This window comes from Pantherophis guttatus, chromosome 6, assembly GCF_059756535.1.
Source record: "Pantherophis guttatus breed Tessera chromosome 6, ASM5975653v1, whole genome shotgun sequence".
In the NCBI taxonomy this organism is placed as follows: domain Eukaryota; kingdom Metazoa; phylum Chordata; class Lepidosauria; order Squamata; family Colubridae; genus Pantherophis; species Pantherophis guttatus.
In genome coordinates this window covers 81,020,785-81,043,245 of record NC_142068.1, presented here as the reverse complement: position 1 = coordinate 81,043,245, position 22,461 = coordinate 81,020,785, and the positions used below count along the sequence as shown (strand labels likewise).

The 22,461-nt window shown below is 35.9% G+C and overlaps 1 protein-coding gene across 13 annotated transcripts in view; it reads right to left on the bottom strand.

Annotated features, from left to right (window-relative positions):
* The window catches only part of HERC4 (HECT and RLD domain containing E3 ubiquitin protein ligase 4), a 44,131-nt gene that overhangs the window by 5,071 nt on the left and 16,599 nt on the right, over positions 1 to 22,461 (bottom strand). For 8 of the 13 annotated variants that reach the window (XM_034438677.3, XM_087871795.1, XM_087871799.1 and 5 more), the window contains 13 exons: positions 21,411 to 21,541; positions 19,737 to 19,897; positions 19,078 to 19,154; positions 17,219 to 17,352; positions 16,513 to 16,572; positions 16,299 to 16,410; positions 15,172 to 15,361; positions 13,756 to 13,928; positions 12,233 to 12,352; positions 8,698 to 8,796; positions 3,251 to 3,418; positions 2,773 to 2,916; positions 836 to 1,002 (listed from right to left, as the gene is read on the bottom strand). In XM_034438677.3, coding sequence (XP_034294568.1) covers positions 836 to 1,002; positions 2,773 to 2,916; positions 3,251 to 3,418; positions 8,698 to 8,796; positions 12,233 to 12,352; positions 13,756 to 13,928; positions 15,172 to 15,361; positions 16,299 to 16,410; positions 16,513 to 16,572; positions 17,219 to 17,352; positions 19,078 to 19,154; positions 19,737 to 19,897; positions 21,411 to 21,541 — 1,736 coding nt within the window. Of the gene's footprint in view, positions 1 to 835; positions 1,003 to 2,772; positions 2,917 to 3,250; positions 3,419 to 8,697; positions 8,797 to 9,101; positions 9,117 to 12,232; positions 12,353 to 13,755; positions 13,929 to 15,171; positions 15,362 to 16,298; positions 16,411 to 16,512; positions 16,573 to 17,218; positions 17,353 to 19,077; positions 19,155 to 19,736; positions 19,898 to 21,410; positions 21,542 to 22,461 lie in introns of all 13 variants that reach the window. The other 5 variants (XM_034438672.3, XM_034438671.3, XM_034438676.3 and 2 more) reach the window with 1 other exon arrangement.

The window sequence follows — 22,461 nt, the reverse complement described above, 5'->3', positions numbered from 1 at the left end:
CCTTTTGCAAACTTAGATAGTTCCCCACAAGCGCATGCTGTTTTGACAATTAGATTGAAATCACTCCATATGTAAATATTTCATTCACAGTACTACAACAGTACTAGTAGTACCTATTCTAATCCCAGGCACCAATTTATAGCACGTGCCGGCATTTTTTCTAACATTCCAACATATGGCACAATTCTCAACTACACAAAAATTCATCTTGATGGCACCATCTTAAGGCAAACCCTGTTACATTGCCTATTTTTATTTTGATAACCTTCATCCCAAAGTTTTAAAGGATGTGTTTTTAAATATGCACAAATAAAATTTCTCATTTTTAAAATGTTTTAATTTTAATTGAGTTGTACTGTAATTCCAAACCAGAGAAAAGCAATGAAAATGCCAGGCAGATTTTGTATGTTCATTCAGCACCTTATTCTGTTTTACAAAGTCTGTTCTTGACAACAGAGGAGAAAGTGTTTGCTCTTTCTTTTACAAGTGCCCTCCTTTTTTTCTACCCAAATTTCAGAAAATATATGAAGCCAGAAAACAGGCTAGTCCTATGGGAAAAAATGGTCTCAAACCAAAATTTGATAGCACTGATTTCTTAGAACAGCCACCAAATGCTTTTCATCATCATTAGATTTGTATTTTTAATCAAGAACATTAAATCAAAATTGATTAAATCACAAATGTGTGTATTAACACTCTAAGCAGTGCAAATTAAGCAACATTTATGTCATCTTCTGATTGACAATAAAGAACTTAATTCTTTTCATTAATGAAAGAAGCCAAAGCACAGATAATTTAATTTCTATATTATAATATCAACCACAATTGTGTTCACCTGCCAACGTCAGGCATTAACTCTTTGAGGTCTTCCAGGGAAGGTTTCTTGTTCAGAAGCTTCTTATATAAAGCCAGTGGAAAGTGAAGTTCTACAATAGTAAAATTATATATTGCCAGTCCGCAAACAACACCAATCAGATGAAACAAGTCACTGTCTTCAAAGGTCTGTGAACACAAACAGAAAGCAAAGCAAATAATGTTAAGCTACATTGTTCCATGAAGAACTGCACAATATCTAAGTTTTACAAGTAATGTGCGCGTTCAATAAATGTCAAACCTCAAGTAAAATTTTAATCTTTTAGAAAGCCAAAACACTGAAAATTAACTCATCTGTCTCAGATTGGAATCTACACTATTAAAAGATTCTTCTAACCAGCTACTTTCCCTCTGAAAAAAGAACAATTGTCTACTTTAACAATCCTCCCATGTTATATCAATTAAACGGATACTGGCCATTACATGGGTAGGAGTCAAATGTTGCCTGGCACAACATGAGGTTGGTCGAAGGAAGAAGATGGAGAGTGCGCTTTGATACCCCAGATCAGAGGCTAACTTCAAAGAGTAAGTGGGATTCCCTTCTCCCTGAAGAATCAAATTAGCAATTAAAGGCTCCCATTGTATCTGGCATTCTTAAGAGTCAACACAACTCTGTGTACAATTCATCAGTTACACTGGTAACTGTTGCAACTTCTATGCTGAAATACTTCGCCATCATTCCTGGCTCCAGTAACATCCTGCCAGTGTTACTGCAATCCAGAGCTGAGGAAACACTTGGGCTCTGAAATTGCTGCTCAGGTTTTAAGAGTCATGCCTGTACATACATCATGCACATATACAAGGGCCTGTGCACATATGCTTATTAACACACTCTCTCTCTGAGAGAGAGGGACGAGGGAGGGGGGGAGGGAGAGAGAGCGCTATATACTACACAGTTCTTAATTTAGGGACACAGTGAATTTCAGTTCTTTTTTTCTACATGATGGTCCCTTGCAGCCTACCTGGGAGTAGGAGAAGTGGAGACTAGGCAAGACTTGTGTAGACTATGTAAATGGCTTTCAAAGGCCATATACAATCCATTGGTGTAGTGGGTTAGTACTGGGAAGACTCAAGTCCATAGTCAGCCACAAAAACTCACTAGGTGACTATGAGGCAGCTGTTCTTTCAGTTCAATGTGTATGTGTCCCAAAGAACTATTGATTTGCAAAAGAAAACTGGGCAAAAGAAATGCTGCATATGCACTAGTCTACCATAACTTCCTTTGTGCACTTCTGAGCACAAATTGAGATATTTCAATCTTTAAAGCTGCTTAAGACAAAAGTTTATATGCCCTTTCACACTCAACCTGGCTTAAGTGACAACATAATACTCTCAGACACTTCTTCAACTCTAAACATTTTCGGAAGCAGGACAGATCATGATTGGGGAAAGGCCCTTTTCCACATTGCCTTTACATTGCAAAATTATCTTTCTAGATGCTTTTTTTGAAAGGTCTATTTGTTCCACAATTGTTTTTGCTTATCCTATTGATTTTCATATAATGCTATTAACTCTATGTTAATTTTAATGTTGCAAATGGAAAAACATCACATATGTTTTCCTAGAATAAAATAAATCACAGCTTAGAAGTCCCATATCTAAGTTCACAGCATAGATCCTGCCCTCCCCCACTGCAAATGTTCTTCTCCCCATCAAGTGACAAATACCAGACCTCAGCCAGAAAGCGCATAACCAGATATAGCTGCCCACCTAGAAAGTAACCCATCCAAGCTGAAACACAAATTCCATCATGAACCACAAGAGAACAGTTGATGTGAACTGGTATAATTAGAATAAAATCTTTCTTTAACCACACTTAGGGTCAGTTTGCAAGGCAAATCAAAATCTGTTCACTGCCATCACACTAGCAAAAATACCCTCGTGATACAGATTACATACCTTATCTGAGAACCAGATCAGTCTCGAATCTTCGTTATATCTAAACATTCCATACTTGGGATCTAGCAGTTCTCTCATAATAAGCAAGAAAAATTCTTTGCGGACTCCACCTGCATCAACAGCTTCTTCACCTACAAAAATAACCTAACATTGGCAATGAAGTTAGCCTACTAAGTTATAATTGTTACACTGAAGTACAGATTTGTTGCATGGATAACAGAATATATATATATATATATATATATATTAAAAAAAAGCAAATTCATCATGGATCTCAAATTGCTCCTAATTTTGATATTCAAATACATTAATGAAGCGCCAGTTTTTTTAAAAAAATAAATAATAGTGATAGTATTTTTGAATGGCTGGGACTACTAGAAGAATCCTTTATGGGCCAGCAAAGGGAAAGAGCAAAGGAGTGAGAATCACAATTGTTGAGGTGTGTATCAAGAATTTAAAATATGCCAACATGACCTACCTTGAGAGGTTTCTTGTAATCTAGATTTTTTGTTTTCCTTAGAACTTCCATGGCATCCCCCACAATATTTTCTCTGCGCACAATTAAGATCAGACATGGATTGACAGATTCAAATACTGGGAGAAAAATAGATGAGAAATTCTGTCTGTGAGCCTGGTCAACAGCCATCTGGGAAAAATCAAGTAAAAGCCTTAGGAGCAGCAATTTTAGTAGTGAACATGGGACGAAGACAGAGTTTACAGAAAATTCATACTAAGTTAGTAAAATTATATTAATGGTGATTTCCAGCATTTGCTCCTTAGAGCAAAGTTTTTCTCCATCTTCTTCCCCCCCTCAGATGAACAAGCATATTGTTCCTAACCAAGAAATTTCTTGCTGCCTAAAGCTTGCTCTGACCTCATAAATGCTCAACAATAATGATGATGATGTTTCAGGGGTTGTTTGGCAACTGCAGGAACACAGGATGTCAGAGAACTCAGCCAAAAGCCCAAGACTCAAGTCTCCATCAATGTGACATCCAATTTTTTTCCCCATTAAACTGCAATGTTCAGTGTGACTAAAGGAACACTGTGAGAAAAACCATACTGACTACATTTCATTAACTTATGTTTTATGAATTTAAACTGCATTATATTGAATGTGTTTCAGTACACTGTTATGTTTCTCCAAGCTGGTGGCATGAAACAAACAACCCTGATTTACAAAATACTCTTGTCATTTAAGACCCTGATTGCACAGAACAGCTTGAGAATGTTAGGAGTTAGGGTTAGGTAGAAAATGGAAGATAGAAAAAAGGAAGTCAATAAATTGAAAACATTTCTGGAAAAAAGACAGAAGATTTGTTAGATCTGTGGACTGGCAGCAAAAAATAGCGGAGATGGAAATAATGGTTGGATTGAAAATGAAAGTTGTAGACGAGGACCCATGGAAGGAATATGGGAGGCAAGTTAAAAAGAGAAGAAGGAAAATTCCAAAAGAGTGAGAGATGATGGATAAAAAAGATTTTTTTTTCTTAAAAAATAAAAAAAATATTAAGATTGGCTGTACTGAGAATTAGAATAGATTAAAAAAATAGAATTATGGGGGATACTATTATTTAAAGTGAATGTTAGAGTTTAAGATTAGATTTTGAAAATGGATGATATTAGATATGCTCAAGAACAAGGATGTAGTAAATACTGATTAATTGAAAAATGAAAGAATATGCGCTATTAATATATATATCATTACACTAGACTATGTTTGTTTGATTAATATAGTAATTCTTATTTGTATTAATATGGGTTTTGTACCAAAATGAATGATACTCAGATGCCACACTGTCCATGCAATGATATTGATGATATTGATGTATGTTTAAAAATAAAAAAACTAAATTCAAAAAAAAAAAACCCCAGAGAATGTTTGGAGTTATCCTGATACCCTGGTGTACATACACCTTTTATATCTTACTAAAAAAAAAGTACATGGAAACTCAAGTGATTCAAGCCATGATGGGCAATGGAGCTCAGTGTTATGGGCCTATCTATTGGCAATTTACAAGATATGGGATATTATGATTGGCATGTAAAATGGTAAAGGGCATAAACTAATGAATGAAAGACGGAATGAAATTAAATTAAAATGAAGAAATAAATAAAATACCTACGTATTTGTGAAACTAAGATAAACAAGCAAAGTAAAACTAAAAGAAAGAAGACTATAAAAGTTTGCCATGAATATGGACTGTTCTTGTGAAATTCATCTGATAAATCCATATAGAATGTAACTGAATGGATGTAATTGTGATTGACATGTTTAAAATGTATAACAAAGTATAAACTGGTGTCATTTAAGCTGCTCTGGATGCATAAAAATCTAGGAATTTATATGTGAGTGGACGGTAAATGGTGATAATGGAAGCGCAAGATCAGATGACTTTGGGGGGGGAAATTAGCCAGAGTTGGTTCCAGTTGATGCTGATGGGGGTGGGGGAGGGGAGAGATCAAGCCCACAGTCCCTTCTCTACAGTGTCTCTTAGGTCTCAACACTCTCCCCATTCTATTTAACATCAACAAGAAGCGTTGATACCTAGCTTTACATTTCCACTCCAGACAGACCAAGTGATGTTTTGGAGATTCTGTCTCAGTGTCTGGATGCCATGGAGGGCTCAATGCGAAAGAACAACTATCAGTTCAATGCTGGCAAAACTGAGTGGCTGTGAATTTTAGGACCCCTGGGTCTAAGAATTTTCCATCCAATGAATGGAATTAATGTGCAACTTGTGGTCCTCCTGGACTCAAACAGCAGATGGTAGTCATAGCCAGGAGGGCTTTTGCACAACTTTGGGCACCAGCTGTGCCTCTTTATGGACTGGGACACACTGCTTTCAGTCACCCATACCTTAGTCCCCTCCTGAATGGATTACTTCAACATACTCTACATGCTTACAGTAATATTAGCTATTAAGTGTTGCTGGGAATCTGAACAAGCTATACTTTTAATGCGGATGATCCATGTGGGTAGCTAAGAATCTTAATGATTTAAATAATATGAGATTGTGCATAGCAATTAGTGATTTAAATTGAAAATTAATGTATCAAAGAGATAGTTGTGTTGGATAGGAAAATGAACTGAACAACTGAAAGTTACATATAAATTGGAAACTAGAACATATGAATGCTGATAAAATGTAGTGAATCAGAATCAGAATGGAGCTGGAAGCGACCTTTGTATCTTCTAGTCTAGCCCTCTGCTCAAGCATATACCATTTCAGACAATAGTGGATAGTATCTAATCTGCTGTAAGGAAGAGAATAACTGTCAAACATAAAATAGCTTTGTTATAAAAAACAGAATATTGAGGGAAACATAAAAGTAAGTGGAATGCAGCAGAAATTAATTTTTTAAGGAACAAAAAGAGATGGGATCAAGAATGAATGAATGATGAATTAATGTGGACTTGAGATGGTTTGGTCAGATAGAGGGAATCCATAAGGCATGAACTGTAAAGAAATGCATGAAATAGGAATGAATATGCTAAGAAGGCCCAAAAAGCATGACTGCAGTTAATGAGATCCTCAGAAAGAGTGGTGAAAAGTTTATACAAACAGGCAGTGTAAAAGCAATTTAGATTTTGTAGAAATAAAGATGTTGCAAGGATGGAAAGACATGGTCAGATATAGTGCCAGTATAAACTAAAGTTATCAATATTTCTTCCCCCTACCCCCCATCTCTTGCCTTAATTTCTTTGTCTTATAATTTCTTACCTTTTTGGTATAATGTTCCTTACCCCAAAAAGGAAACAATGTGATTGGTATGCATGTACTTACATCAACTGAATTAAATAATATTTAGCTTTGATTCTGACTACACTAATATCTCTTCCCATTCTAGAAAAGGAAAGAGGAAAAGATTAGGAACAAATGTGAACTTTAAAGATTACATTGGGATTAATAATGACAAAAATAGAGAAGGTGGAAAGAGACAAGGAGAGAAAGAAGAGGGGAAGAGACAAAACACAAAAAATTTAAATGATTACAGTGGGAAAATAAGAAAGGGGAAAAGGGGAAAAAGGAGGAGAGCAGATGGAAATACAGGGCAAATTAGGAGATTAAGGGAATCTAAAACTAGGAAGAAAAAAAGGGAAAAAGAAGAAAATAAAAGAATGGGAGAAAGAGAGAAAGGAGTAGTTAATGGAAAGGAAAAGGGAAAATATGTTTTATATTTAGAACTATAAATGAATTGAAGTAAGATCTATAATTATAAATGAATTGTAGTAAGTTTAATATATGTGTGTAATACTTGGAAGGTCTTTAATTGTAATAATGGAAATCAGCTAAAGCATTTGAAATTATATTGTATTGTGAAAAGGGATTAATGGATTATTAAATAAGAGGTGAAGGGAAAGGGAAAGATGAAAATTGACTTAGTTTACTGTTTAACATTTCTACACTGTGATTTGTATTGATGATTGTTGTATGTAAGCCGCCCTGAGTCCTTCGGGAGAATGGCGGCATATAAATCACAATAATAAAATAAATAAATAAATAAATAACATGAAGAGATTAAGACACTGTGAGCAATAATTGAAATTAACTGTTAAGAGGGGGAAATATTACTGATCAGGGTGGATTTGATTTAAATCGAGTCGATTTAAATCATGATTTAATCATGATTTAAATCACTAGTAAAAAGACTCGATTTAAATCATAATTTTTAAAGAGCAACTGTCATCTCTGCTACTCCTTTGACCCGCTGTTGACTCACCGATAGTCCCAGTGTTGCAGAATATACAGCCTTGTGTTACATAACTAAGCTCCATTTCATGCTGAATAAACTAAATTATTTATGTATCTTAAATAGAAAACTCTTACGATAGATTTTTACCCCAAAAGTTTTTTTTAAAATAAATTCAATAAAAATCAAAAAAATCTGATTTAAATAAAAAAATCTGATTTAAATAAAAAAAATCCAATTTAAATCAAAAAAATCTGATTTTTTTGACTTTTTTAAAAAAATCATTGATTTTTATCCACCCTGTTACTGATTATGATTATGGTTTATTATGAAGAGGTGTAGATAGTATATATATTTGAAAAAGCAATGGAAAATTGGGTTTATTTTAAAAAACAATTGGAATTAAGAAATAAAAATGAATGACTTTAATGCTATATACTTAAGTAAATCGAAGTAATATATTTGATTGTAGTATTTGGATAAGCTGATAAAGGAAAGAAATGGAAAAGAGGGAAGGAAATGGGTTATATATGTAAAATTGTATGAATACTAATATCTATAATTGGAATAATGGAATCTAGGGAAAATATTTGAAACTATATAATGTTGTGAAAAGAGAGCAATGGGAAAATATTTTAATAAGATGATTTAGAGTTAGGGTTAGGTTTTAGAAAAATGACTGACCTTAAATTAAAGGTTTGCAATTTGGGAAAAAGTAATGGGGGGGGGGGGGGAGAAAAATTGTCCAAGATTAGAGATTAGGGCGAATAGTAATATTGGTTATATATCAGAAGAAATATAAGGAAAATAAAATAAAAAAATAGAGAGAAAGAATATTATGACAAAAAGTGAAATATATAAATTGTGTTGGAGAAAACTAAAAGCTGTACAAATTTTGACTTGGCCAATATTCTGTTCAGAAAAAATGTATTGTTTGTTTGTTTGTGTGTGTTTGTTTGTTTGTTATGAAAAAAAAACTAAAAAAAAAACTAATATCTCTTCCCATTCTGAAAGGTGATAGCCACAGCAAGCTACTCAAGCCAAAAGCAGTGCCCAGAGTTTCCCTTTTAATAAGAAATGAGATTATAAAGCATCTTTCAAATAATGAAGATGCAGGAAAAGTTACTTATTCTGAAAAGGCAAAGCACACACTTTTTAGTCAAATTAATCAAGGAATAATCATACTTGCTTTGCACATTATTTTAAAAATAGTAAAGTCTATTAATTTACCTGCATCTGCAGGACTGCATCTGTTTGCAAGAGTGTTGTCTTTGCCTGGGCATCAAATACGAAGGGATAGGTGCAAATTGTAACTGGTCCATCTGACACCTAAAAGAAGGGGGGAAAGGGGATGGGGATTACTTGAAAAAAACTGAAAAAACATTGTTTAATTTATGAACTAAAGGTTGACTACAACAAGAAGCTAAGTTTAAACGTACAAGTCAACAGATGCAGTTTGAGCAATCTTTATTATTTATACATTAATTATATGCAGTTTCTTCTTTGACAATCCAGATCTGACCAGACAGTTTCCAAGTGGGTATTATCAGTGTAATCTCAAGGTCTATGAATAAACCCAAGAAATTAATTTTGTTGTGTCTGGTTCCTAAACTGTTATTCTGATCATCACTTACCTCATGGCTGATATCCTATTCACAATGCACAAAAGGCAGCAGTAATTAAGAAGAAAAAGTACGGTTAGTTTGGGCATGTGAATTTCCACTTTCTTACAGTGCCAAACCTCAAGAATAAGTACTTCCGGTCAATTTGTTTCTCTAAAATACCCATACTGTTCTATGCTTACAGGGAATGGAGCTAATGAGCCAACAAGGAGCAAAAACTAAGATAAGCATATCGCCTCCATGCCAGCCCACCCCCCTACCCCCAGTATATCACTATGCCACCTCCCAAGGACAATGGGATTGCTATCCCTGAGAGATTGCTAGTAGGGAATGTTATGTTGGGGTGTCCTTTCTTGTGCCCTATTTATTCTTCTTTGGTTCTTTGGCCACTTCAGTTTCTTAATACTAAAGTTCTAGTGTTTTTACCTCTGAAAGTGCTGAGCATGTAGAAAATCATTAAGTGAAAGGATGAAGCAGAAACAGAAGGGCAAGTTCTAACAAGATCATGTCAACCAATAAATCAGTTTGCTGCTGCAGAATAGGGATCTCCAGAATTAGCCACTTAGAACAATTATTCCCAGTATTCTCTTCAATCATCATTAAAGGCTTTGACAAAATAACACATTCTTAATGGAAAAACTATCCATTTCTTGAGTTATTAACAGCAGAAGCAGACTTCTCAATCAATATTTCTATTCCATTTATTCTAAATTATCCCTCGGCTACTCTCCAAAACAATTCCAAAAATATTTCAGACCTGAGATACAAAAAAAAAAAATAAGAGAAAGAGGCATTTCTGATCTAAAAATACGATCATATATAGCGGGATGGCAGTAGTGATTTCAGAGCCTGCTTTCGCTGAACTGAAGTGGAGAAACAACAGATGTCATGCCTCACTGAGACTGTGAAGTCAAACAAGGATACCCTACCTACACAGTGCATCGTATCTGGGTAGATGATGGAGAAACTTGAGGGTAGAAAGGCTTCTTAGCAAGGTCCTAAGCATTTTGATTAAAGTCATTTAGTGATGCAAAAGTTTTGCAGTTCCAAAACATTTACTTTGAAGCTCAGATTTAGTACAACTTTCAGTATAAACTAAGAGACAATGTTCTGACCTTGGCTATTATCTCAATTAATGCTTGATAGCTCAAAACAATAAACACACCAGAAACTTGAGATAAACAATTCTGAGCAAGAGACACTCACAACCCAGGTAATCTGTCACATTTCCAACATAGATGTATCACTTTTTTCCCATATTATAAACAGTATGAAAAGCACCTTTCTATTCAGGTTTGTACTTGACATTTTTAATACAATATGCATGTAAAACTAATATTACCTGTCAAGTTTTCTAAGGGACCAGTAAGACAGATGTTATTAATACAAAAAAACAAAATTAGATATGAAATGTGAAGATAAGAAAATGCCTGAACAAAATTTGTTTTGTTAGTCTGACATTAGGGCAGCCGCTCTTTTAAAAAAGCTACATGACATTTTTCTCCTTCCCTGCCCCACGTAGGAAGGGGGGAAAGGGAATGTTCTTTATCATTTTTCTACAGAAGCTTGCAGGAGAGTCTGTTCTCTGTTCAGAAAGCTCAGTGTCAACAAAATCAGAATTTCACTAGTAATCAAATGGAAAATTATCATGGAATTCTAGGACAGCAGAAATGTGTAAGAACATCCTAGAACAGTGATGGCTAACCTTTTTGCCGTCGCGTGCCAAAAGCGGGGGAAACGCGGAGGGGTCATGTGCACATGTGCCCACGCCCATATTTCAATGCGTCCCACCCCCCCATGCATGCGTGCACGACCCCCCCACCCTCCCACTCCCGCTTTTGGCACGCGATGGTACAGTGGGCTAGCTAGGCCCGTTTTTCGCCCTCTCCAGGCTCCAGAGGCTTTCTTGGAGCCTGGGGAGGGCGAAAACGGCCTTCCCCACCCCCCCGGAGGCCCTCCAGAGGCAGGAAATAGCCTGTTTGCCAACTTCCAGTGGGCCCGGAAGGCCCGAAAATCAGCTGGCCAGCGTACACATGCACGCTGGAGCTGAGCTAGGGCAACGCTCACGTGCCTACAGATATGCCATAGGTTCGCCATTATGGTCCTAGAAGAATGCAAACTATTTTTGTGCTGCTGTTGTTGCTAATTTCCTCATTATAGCTTAATTCAAGGACATCTTTAACTTTTTAAACCCAGAATAAATGGGCTTTTAAAAATTTAATTGGCTATTATCGTCTGCAATGCAGCTCAAACACTTTAAATAGCCCAAGGGGTTCACCGGATACAATCTTACTTTGCAATTACAAGTGACCAAACAAGTTCAAGTTTTGCATCTTATCTTTCTCTTCTAACTGCAGTTTATGTCACTTCCTCTACTGTTCTGCCTAACCTCAGCACTGCATACTTGATACAGACAATTCCTGTTTAATGATTAGTTATTCAGTGACAGCTTGAAATTAGGATGGCATTGAACAGAGGAGACTTCCAACCAGTCTCATAGTTGTGGCTGTTGCAACATCCTCATAATCACAATTGTCGATTCAGGCGCTTGGCAACCAGCTCCCAAATACAACACTGCAGTATCCCGTGGTTGCCATTTGCCACCCTCATTGCCGACTTCCAACAAGCAAAACCAATGAGAAAGCCAGCACAAGATTGTAAGTTGTGAACACGGGATATTGTGTCTGTGTGAGATTTGCTTAACAATGGCAACGGAGACTGCTAGAACTCCTGTCTGAAGTCGGCAGAGTAACACGACAATATGCTTTACCACCAGGAGTACCTGTAACTACTTTAAAAGCATACATCAGCTTCTCTAATGCTGATAAAGACATACAGACATATGACACATAGACATTCCATCAGATAACATAAATAACAGGAAAACTGAGAACCATTCTAGATAGATTTATCCCAACATAAATCTCTTTTAGACATACTTTGCCACAGGGGAAAAAATCCCTACAAGAAAACACAGCCAAAAACCTGACCCACGTTTCTCACCAGAGCCCAATTTTGTATGGCCAAAATCATGCAACGTGCTCCCTAATGGTTGGAAGTAATAAACATGAAGAACTGCACTATCTACATGGTCATGTAACATACTTTAAAGATACAGTGGGAGCAAAAATTTAGACATTTACCATTCCATATGCCTGCTGCTGGATCCAGTTGAAGTAGTCATTTCTTATATCGATCAAATCCTGTATTTCATGTATGTAGAATCTATCATATTGTATTATCTGCCCACTTCTTTCGTTCACCTAAGTTTAAAAAAACATAAGACAATCTATCACTAAAAGTATTTCATATTTCACTTCTAAACTACCTGGAATGTATATTTCTAGATGAAATATTAGCTATCTTTATAAATAAGAACAGAAAAGCTAGAAAATATTTGTTTTCAGATATAAACAATGTCCCTTTTCCATGGTATAACAATGTAAAACTACTTCTGACTAATAAAATGATTGAACAATTGGCGAGAAAAATTGAATGCTTGAGAAGATGCTAATTTTCTGTATGCAGCTATAGCAAAATATCACAATTTTTAGAACTTTATTATAACTAGAAGCTGAAGCATAACGATTGCTGTACAGGAGGGGTGTCAAACTCAATTTCATTGAGGGCCGCATCAGGGTGGTGTTTGATCCTGGGGGATGGGGGGGGAACGAGTGCAGGGTGGGCGTGGCTAGATCGACATCACTTGTGTCAATGGCCTCAGCTGTTTTCGCTGGCAGAGGCATCGTGGGCCAGTCCTTTGGTGTTTGCAGGGCAGCCCACGGGCCAGATCTAAGCACCCCGCAGGCCACATCCAGCCCCGAGTTTGACACCCCTGTACTTGTTTGTTTGGTAGTTGACGCACGGTGATAGGAAAAGGGAGATGGCTGTCGAGAACGGACAAAAAGTCAGCTATGCTGGGATGGTTGTGGCAAAAGGAAGAGGACAGCCACAGAGGGTGGACAGGAAGTCAGCCATGCTGGGCAGGTCGCTGACATAGGAAAAGGTTCAGAGGAAGTTCTTCCCGGCAGAAACAAAGGTCACATGGTAAGTCACATTATTTGTTTGGTACTCATTGTTTTTAGTACTCATTGTGCCTCCTAGAACCAATTAATGATGAGTACTGAAGTACCACTGTAATTATGGGATATAATTTTTTTTTTGTTAAATCACAGAAAACTGGTTATAGAATGCAACTGTGGTAAAATTCTGTTTGAATTTTTGTAATAGTAGTGGCATTGCAGTGGATTTAAAAAGTGGTATTCACTCATTTGAATTATTATCAAAATTGAATGTCTGTAAATGTGATTAGAATTGTACCCTGACCACTTCAGCTTTGGCTTGGCATATTGTAGCAAAATAAGGTTTATTTTTTTAAAAAAAATTGGTTTAAATATTAATTTCTATTGAACTTCTGAAATTGATATTAGTTCCTTTGTTTAGATTTACAGTTCAGATGCTTTATTAAAGCATTTCTCTTCACTAGAAGATAAATGTTCCCTCCAATGACAACTATAGTTGCCAAATAAATTCCCATTGTGTACAAAATAAGAAAGCACTCTAAAAGAACCTAGACCTATAAATTAATATTTGTATCAACTACACTGAAGATAGATATAATCTGAACCTTAACTTGCAAATAAGAATACAGATTTTCAAGACCTACCCTATGTAATATTTCCAAAACTTTGAGCGAAGCATGTAGGCAGCTTGCAAATATTCTTTGCTCTGAAGCAGGGATACCCAACTTGTACAGTTTCAGAAGGTGGACTACAACATCTTTGTAAAGTTCCACTATTCTGAGGAACAATGGAGGTTCCAATATAGACCACCAGTTTTCTACAAACAGGCAAGAAGGTGACAGTTACTGAAGCATTCTACAGCTTGTTGAATTAGTTTTTATTTAACATTCTCTATGACCTCATTTCACCCAATGTTTAACTCTACATCAAACAAAACATCCATTTACTATATTTACTATTTTAACTAAAAACTGTTTAGGTGCTTCTGACTCATGAAAAGTTTCTATGATGTACTGAGATATAAAGCAAGCAAATATATTAAACCAATTAAAACAGGGGACAACCCATGTTTGAAAACAGTGAGCAGAAATATCAGAATTTATAAAATTGCAGGTAGAAACTGACAGCTTCAAAAACTAAAGAATCAATAGACGCTCTCTAGAAATTTCTCAGTTGAGTTTCTTAGAAAAAAGTTCCTGTCAAGGTTTCAGGACCAGCAAAACTGAGGAGTCTCATATCATATAAAATAGCGGTCCCCAACCTTTCAACGACAGAAAAGTTTGGATCTCCCAAAAGCAATAATAAATCCTGAAAGTGCTTTCAAAATGTGATCCTAGCCTTTGGTCAAAGCACAATGTCACCTGAAACAAATTGTACTTCCACTGCCAGATTGGCTTATTAGATTCCTATAATTCTATCTTATCTAAGAGAAGTTGTTAGTCTACATGACATCTACTATTAGGTCTAAACATTATGTAGAGAACTAACTGAAAAATAGAAAGGTAGATATTGTCCACATCATCCTTAAAAATAAATGGAATAAAACTGATCCTTAGGAACACAACAGCTAATAAAATCCCACTGCATTAACTCTTGAAGAGTTCTCAACCAACCAAACTAGCACCAATGTAACAGAGTGCTCAAAATCCTATAATGGACAAAAAGGACACCGTAGTGGTTGGAGGGGTATAAACTGTCATTGATAGAATGCATCAGAGTCTTCTTCTAAATCTACGTATGTAGTTCTTAACATATGTCCTTCACTAGCAACTATCCTTAACAATATGGTCCAACTCTTCATATGGGAAAACCAACAATAAATTCTATTTTACATAATTTTATTACCAATAACCACCTCAGCTTTGCTACTTATATATCATATGAACGTGACATATGAAAGTGATCTTATAACAATACTTTTCAATAGTTTAAGAATTAAAAAAAAAAGCCCCAGGTACTGCAGAACATACACACCTACTTGAGTTTTGCAATGTACTCATTCTTTGCAGCAGAGTTAACACCTACATATTTATAATTGACATGAAGCAAACCAACCTTACCAAGTACTTTCAATGGAGCTTTTTCTAGATTCACGATAGCAGTTGCAAATGGAATAGCCAAAGTCATGTAATTGTTTGCTTCATTCATTAAGGGGCATTCTGGCAGTGTTAGAAATAGTCTTAATGCTTCCACATCAGGCAAGGAGCTGGTCAGTTTAGGAATAAGATTCTTCTCCAAGCTGGCTGCCACCTGGGGATGTTGGGTAAGACAGAATCTAGTTTTAAATTAAAAACATGTTCTGGGAGAATAAGCCAATAAGAATACTACAAAGAGATGCATGTTATTCTTCTTGCAATTTTAAAAACTCATTTTTAAAAGCAAATTACATGTTTTTAAATAAAGTTAGCATAATTGTGTCATTTATTTCTGTTACAAACATTACTAAACGGAGCTAGAAATCAGGAAATTTTAGTCTCGCATGAAAAAGAAACGATGGGCCACTCACTCAGCCCAAGTCACCTCACAGGATTGTTGTTGTGGGGAAAATAGGAGGAGGAAAGAATATTAGATATTTTCACTGCCTTATTTAAAAATAATAAAGGCAGGATAAAAAATAAAGGCAAGACAGCATTGTCAGAGCAATCGAAGCTCTGTCTGGTTTTGTGTGTTGCTTTGTTGAGGCCTTCTTGTCTTTTTTAATCATACCCTTTGAACTTCCCTGCTACTAAAAATGTATTTGTTACATCTAAATATAAAATTAAAAACCACATATTTGAAGAAAATTGCATTTTGCTTCATCTTTTGTTTGCTGCTCTCTATTTACCCCGCTGCTTTGCAAATTCTTTACTATTATATTATTTGCAAAGCAAATAATAATAGCAAATAAGTCTTCACTTTGTTAAAATGGGACAAAGAACACTTGTCATAGTTTGTTATACAAGCCTGAATAAAAAGTATAAACAAACCAGACTTGTACTCTATTATTTATCATTCCATCTTGCTGTGTAAAGCACCTTTAATGACATTCATACGTTTTGACAATTTGGAAATAAAATATTAAATTAAAATATATTCACAATTCAAATTTCCCCATCCATGACGTAACAAAAAGAACACGGTACAGACGTTAACACAGAATAGCATGCAATGGAATCGAAATGAACTTGAAAAGATTTTTAAGGCCAACCTGCTGAGATATGTGTGGGTGTTCAGGCTGTATAAGTTTGTGAAATAAAAGCCTGGCAGCATTCATATCCACCCCTGAGAACCTGGCACTTGTTCTGTAGTGATCATCATTGCTACAGAAAGAAAGATAAATGTTACTTTGTACACATTTTTCTATATTTTAAATAAACAAATGTTAAGGATTTCATTCAATTATGTGTTCATTATCCACTGACCTGACAGCTAAAAAGCTTCCATTTAGGCAGCCAGCAGAAGAAAACATTCCGTCTATTTCACTATTACAAAAAACAAAAGAGAAAAAAGAAAAAACATACATGTCCATTAGTGAGTATGGCTGACACACCCATTTCTTCTTCTTTTTGTCTTCCCATCTAGGTTTGTTGTATCTGCCATTTTAGTTCCTTTGTGTTTAGTTTTTAAATGTGTTTAACAATTTGTAAAAAGCCATTTAGTCAGCTTCTACATTTAATAAATTATCACAGGTAGTCTTTAACTTATGATCAATTGCTTAGCAATTCAAAGTTCTGAGGGACCGATCTAGGGGGTACTTATGTCCCATATTCAATGTTCAGATGGTCCCGCCTTCCCCTCAGTTACATGATTTGTGGCATTAATACCCCAGTTTTCTCTCGAAACAATGAAATCACCAATGACATTTTTGCATCTCTTGGGTTGGTGACTCAAACTGCCTTGAGGACTGCATTTAGGAGTTCATTTCCAGAGTTTTTTATTTTATGGCTTCAGATGATGAGGAAAGATTTATTTTATTCCAACGTAAGAACTGATTATGTAACATCAGATAAAGCACACAGCTTTATTATTGGCTGGGGAATTCTGGGAATTAGTCCACACATCTTAAAGTTGCCAAAGTTGGGAAAGACTGGTTTATAAGATTTATCAAAAAGTAGGAATAATTCTTACTTTGCTATCTCCACAGGGAGCCTCCCTGCACCTGAAGATGAATAGTTTATTAATTTTTGAATGAAAGCTTCGTTCACAGTCCAGATTTGTTTTGAAGTATTCGGATATCTGAAGTCATCTGCTGGTACCAAATCCTGCATTGAAGTGGTAAATGATGTATCACAAGAAATTGTTTCATAAATTCAAATGCCTAGGCTGAGAGCTGAAAAAAATTCATTCTCTTATTTATACCTGCATTAAAGCCAGCCATGTTTTATAACCCAGCATTAAATAATAAAATAATTAATACCATGAAAACAATTTACAATAATGAACAACAATCAAACCATGCACAATCCCTTTTTAAAGCTTTTATAACTTGTCCTATTTTTATTTTTAAGTCACTTCATTCTTGGCTACTTTTTATATGTTCACATATTGGACAAAACATAGGTAAAATCTGAATTTTTTTTTTTGAAATTGTTTCAAAAGTAAAATATAGACTATTATCTGCTTCTGTTCAACTCAGGCAGGCTGACTTGTTCAAACATGAAACTGGTGGTGTCGGATTAATCCATCAAGTTTGAAAGCAAAAAGTTATGTAATAATTACGCAACAATAATTCCAGTTCAAATTATCTTACATTGGAAACATTATGCCACCGCTCCCTCTAGAGAAAGCTCTAATGCTAGATAAGATGGAAGGAAAGAGAAGAGGAGGGTAACCAGCAGCAACATGGGTGGAATCAGTTAAGAGTGGCAATGTTGCACCTGAAGGGCCAGGCTGGGATGAAAATCTATCTTTATGGTCATCAGGAGTCAAAAACAGCTTGATGGCACATAATCAATAATTACACAGATACTAAGCAACGAATCATACAATTATCTAATAATTTAAATTCTAGGAAAATCTTTTTGGAAAAAAAGATTAAGCAAGCTAATATACAGTATATCACAGAAGTGAGTACACCTCCTCACATTTTGTAAATATTTAAGTATATCTTTTCATGTGACAACACTGAAGAAATGACACTTGGCTGCAATGTAAAGTAGTGAGTATAGTGGTAGGAATGTCATGGTCTGGGGTTGCATGAGTGCTGCCGGCACTCGGGAGCTACAGTTCATTGAGGGAACCATGAATGCCAACATGTACTGTGACATACTGAAGCAGAGCATGATCCCCTCCCTTCGGAGACTGGGCCACAGGGCAGTATTCCAACATTATAACAACCCCAAACACACCTCCAAAACGACCACTGCCTTGCTAAAGAAGCTGAGGGTAAAGGTGATGGACTGGCCAAGCATATCTCCAGACCTACTGAGCATCTGTGGGGCATCCTGAAACAGAAGGTGGAAGTGTGCAAGGTCTCTAACATTCACCAGCTCCATGACATCGTCATGGAGGAGTGGAAAGGACTCCAGTGGCAACCTGAGAAGCTCTGGTGAACCCTTTGCCAAAGAGGGTTAAGACAGTGCTGGAAAATAATGGTGGCCACACAAAATATTGACACCTTGGGCCCCATTTGGACATTATCACTTAAGGCTGTACTCACTTTTGTTGCTAGCAGTTTAGACATTAATGGCTGTGTGTTGCATTATTTTGAGGGGACAGCACATTTACACTGTTATACAAGCTCTATACTCACTACTTTACATTGTAGCCAAGTGTCATTTCTTCAGTGTTGTCACATGAAAATATATACTTAAATATTTACAAAATATGAGGGGGTATACTCACTTCTGTGATATACTGTACAACAGATACACCAATCAGGCTCCTGAAATGGGGAAAAACCCACTAGCATATGTTTCTACTATCAAACTTAGTCATTATGATTAGTGAAACAGAAGCAAGCTTCTCAATCAAAATAAATAACGTACCTGTGGAGTAACATAATGTGAAAAGCTTTGGTCTCCACCAGAAAAAATCCTTTTTACACAATAATAATCTTCATCATCTATAATTAAAATAAGAATATCTTCAAGGGACTAGCTACTTTAGTTATAAGTGAAATTAATTTAAGAAATGTAACTACTGTAATTCTGACACATTTGCTAACTTAACAGATACTTCAGTTAACATGTTTTATTCCAGGGTTTAACAACAAGAAGTTTCTATTCTGCATTATATTTACAATTATTTTTTATAATCTTATAGAATAAATTGGTGCTGGCAGTTTCCTAAAGACTGGATTTTCCTTCTATAGAAATGATTTAAAACTTGTGTTGCAATGTATTGTTACTACTATATGCTTAATCAAGATTTTTTTCACGAGACATAAGTACCAAGAACTAAATTTATCACAATGGCATACCTTGAATGTACCACCAAGTCATGGTCTAGTCAAAGTTTGTGCACTAAAGTGCAACTGAGTGAGCACAACATGTAAAGCATAAACCATGGCTTATAGTAAATGCAAAAAGTTAAACCAAGAAATAAATCACATGATATTGTAGAATAATGTGTGAACCCAGCCAGTATCTCCAATAGTACCTCAGTCCAATAACACTTCAAGCAAATAAAGAATAGATATAATCACCTAAATTCAGTGGAATTTGGCCACTGTATGGAAGCCAATTTCCTTTTACTGGAAAGGGACTTTTCCTATTACTGGTTGTTCCCATGCCTAACTGTCCATTTCCTCCAAGACCAAAAGAGTAAATTCTTCCAGTTGAGGGAACAAATGCAGATGTGTGTTGCCTGCAACAAAGAGGAAAGAACCATCTAGGAAGTAAGAAAGGAGGAAATTCCAGACTCTTTTCTAAAATGACATTCAAAATATAATTTATTTATTTATTGCAGTTTAGCTAACCCAAGTCTCTTCAATTTCAGGTACTACATAGTCCTCGACTTACAATCTCAACTGAGCTCAACATTTCTGTTGCTAAGTGAGACATTTGTTAAGTGAGTTTGATTCATTTTGCGACTTTTCTTGCCACATTTGTTAAGTGAATCATTGCAGTTGTTAAATCAGTAACGTAGTTGTTAAGCGAATCTAATTTCCTCATTGCTTGTCAGAAGATACAAAAGGTTATCATATTACCATGAGACACTGCAACCATCATAAATGTGAGTCAGTTGCCAAGCATCTGAATTTTTATCACATGACCCTGGGGATGCTACAATGGTCATAAGTGTGAAAAATGATCTTAAGTTACTTTTTTTCAATGCCATTGTAACCTCAAATGGTCACTAAATGAACAGCTGTAAATCAAGAACTGCCTGTAATGTATACTTGAACACTAAATATTTGGATTCAGCTGCTCCACCTTGGCTAGGAAAATAAAGATGGCCAAAAAAGGACAAAGCTTGCAATCCAGTGAACAGAAGCTTATTATGCCTATGGAACAATATTGTGCCAAGGCAATTAACTCATCCCTTGGGTCTTATGAATTATTGTATTGTCTAAATCATAGCAGCCTTTTCTCTGCAACAGCACATCGCTGGAACCTCCAACAAGATTTCCCAATAAGAGCAAGTGGTTATTAATTTATTATGCCTGTTAGAAGAGTGCTTCAAAAAGCATATCTCAATCCTTTAGAAGTCAGCTTAATCTGACATCATTTAATTTACTTCAAACAAAAGTTGTAACCATCCCTCTTAAAAATATCTTTCGGGGCTATAATTTGGACATGTTACATTGTATTTTCCGCTAAGTCAGTTTGAAGCCATCTTAATAGTTCCAACAATCCTACATCTTTGTTTTGTAACCTCCCAGTGCTTGATGGACACCACCTTATAAAGGCACAGAGATGAGAACCAACAATGTAGAGTAGAATGTCCTGGGCAGAGCATTCTTGCCTAATATAGTCTAATCTCTGTAGCTATATTCACTTCATGGCTGTCGATGGATAACAGATGCAATTGCCAAATGACCTTAATTCTGAATTATGATCAGAATCACAGTAAACATACTGAATAAATAACTGCACATTCTAATTAAAATGTTTAAAGTAAATTTAAACCAATTTCAAATGACTATAAAATAAATCCTTTATTAAACAAACAAGGAAAAATTAGTAATATCTTTCTTTATGGACTTGAACTTGGAACAGGATGCTCACTTCACCTCTGACTGCTTTTCAAAAACAATGTTGAATATTAAAGCTTTTTTAAAAGGTCCTGAAGTAATTAATACTTCAGCTGGGCCAGAGAAGCTCACTTTGAAAAAAAAAGTAGTTAAAAAACAGTTCCATTCTAACATCACACTTACCTTCCACAGGCAATTTGTGCGACAATGTTCCCCATAAGTTCAAAAACTTTTCTGGGGTTTATCTCATGCGCAGTAGAGTTATGACCTAATTGTCCATAGCCTCCAGCTCCAAAAGTAAACACTCCACCTTCCTAAAACATATTTCAAATTGGAACGTAATCTGTCAATGTCTTCACTATTTTTTATATATACAAATACCTGCCTAAGATGTATAAAGGAACAATAAAATTGCCTAAAATGGATTATAATCATAAATATATATCTCAGATTCTAAACAATTGAGCATATAATATAAATTAAAAAGGAATAAAATGGTTGCATTGCTTTAAACCAGGGCTGTCAAACTCCCGGCCCATGGGCCGGATGCGTCACGAGCTGGCCACACCCACGCCCGGTTTAGCGAGGGGGGGAGTCCTGATACATCACGTGACGCTGCTGTGATGACAGGAGTTTGACATCCCTACTTTAAACTTTAAAGATTCTGAGTAATTTGCAAATCAAACACTTCTGATCAAATATAAATCAAAGGTGTAAACTGTAAAAATGCAGTTTAAGCAGAGTTCTTCACTATCAATTCCCAATATAGAGACTGCATTGTCCCCAGAGCTAATTATATAGGTAGTTCTTGCTTAATAACCCTAATTGGGATAGGTGACTCCACCACTAAGCAGTCACCAAGTAGGAAATCATATGATCAAGGCTATGCTTTCCGGCTTGAAAGAGATGACTATTGTATTCAATTTAACACCTTCTGCATTTGTTTGCCTCATAATCACTCCCCCACCCTTTGGAATTATGAAGTGCCCACTTACTGTCTTGTACACATCAAAAGCAATGTGATTGTACCGCAGCCCTGGAGATGGGAGACATAGGCACACAATGTAAACAGCTTACACTCTTGAAATTCCTTTATCTTCAATCTCTGCACTGCAAAGGGGTTGGGAGGAGCAAATGATTTCTCTAGTCAAGCTCTTCTTTGCTTGATCCTTTCCCATTGTCAGTGTGTTCACACTGCTTTCAATGTGTAGAATAACAATCAGCTTATTCTCTT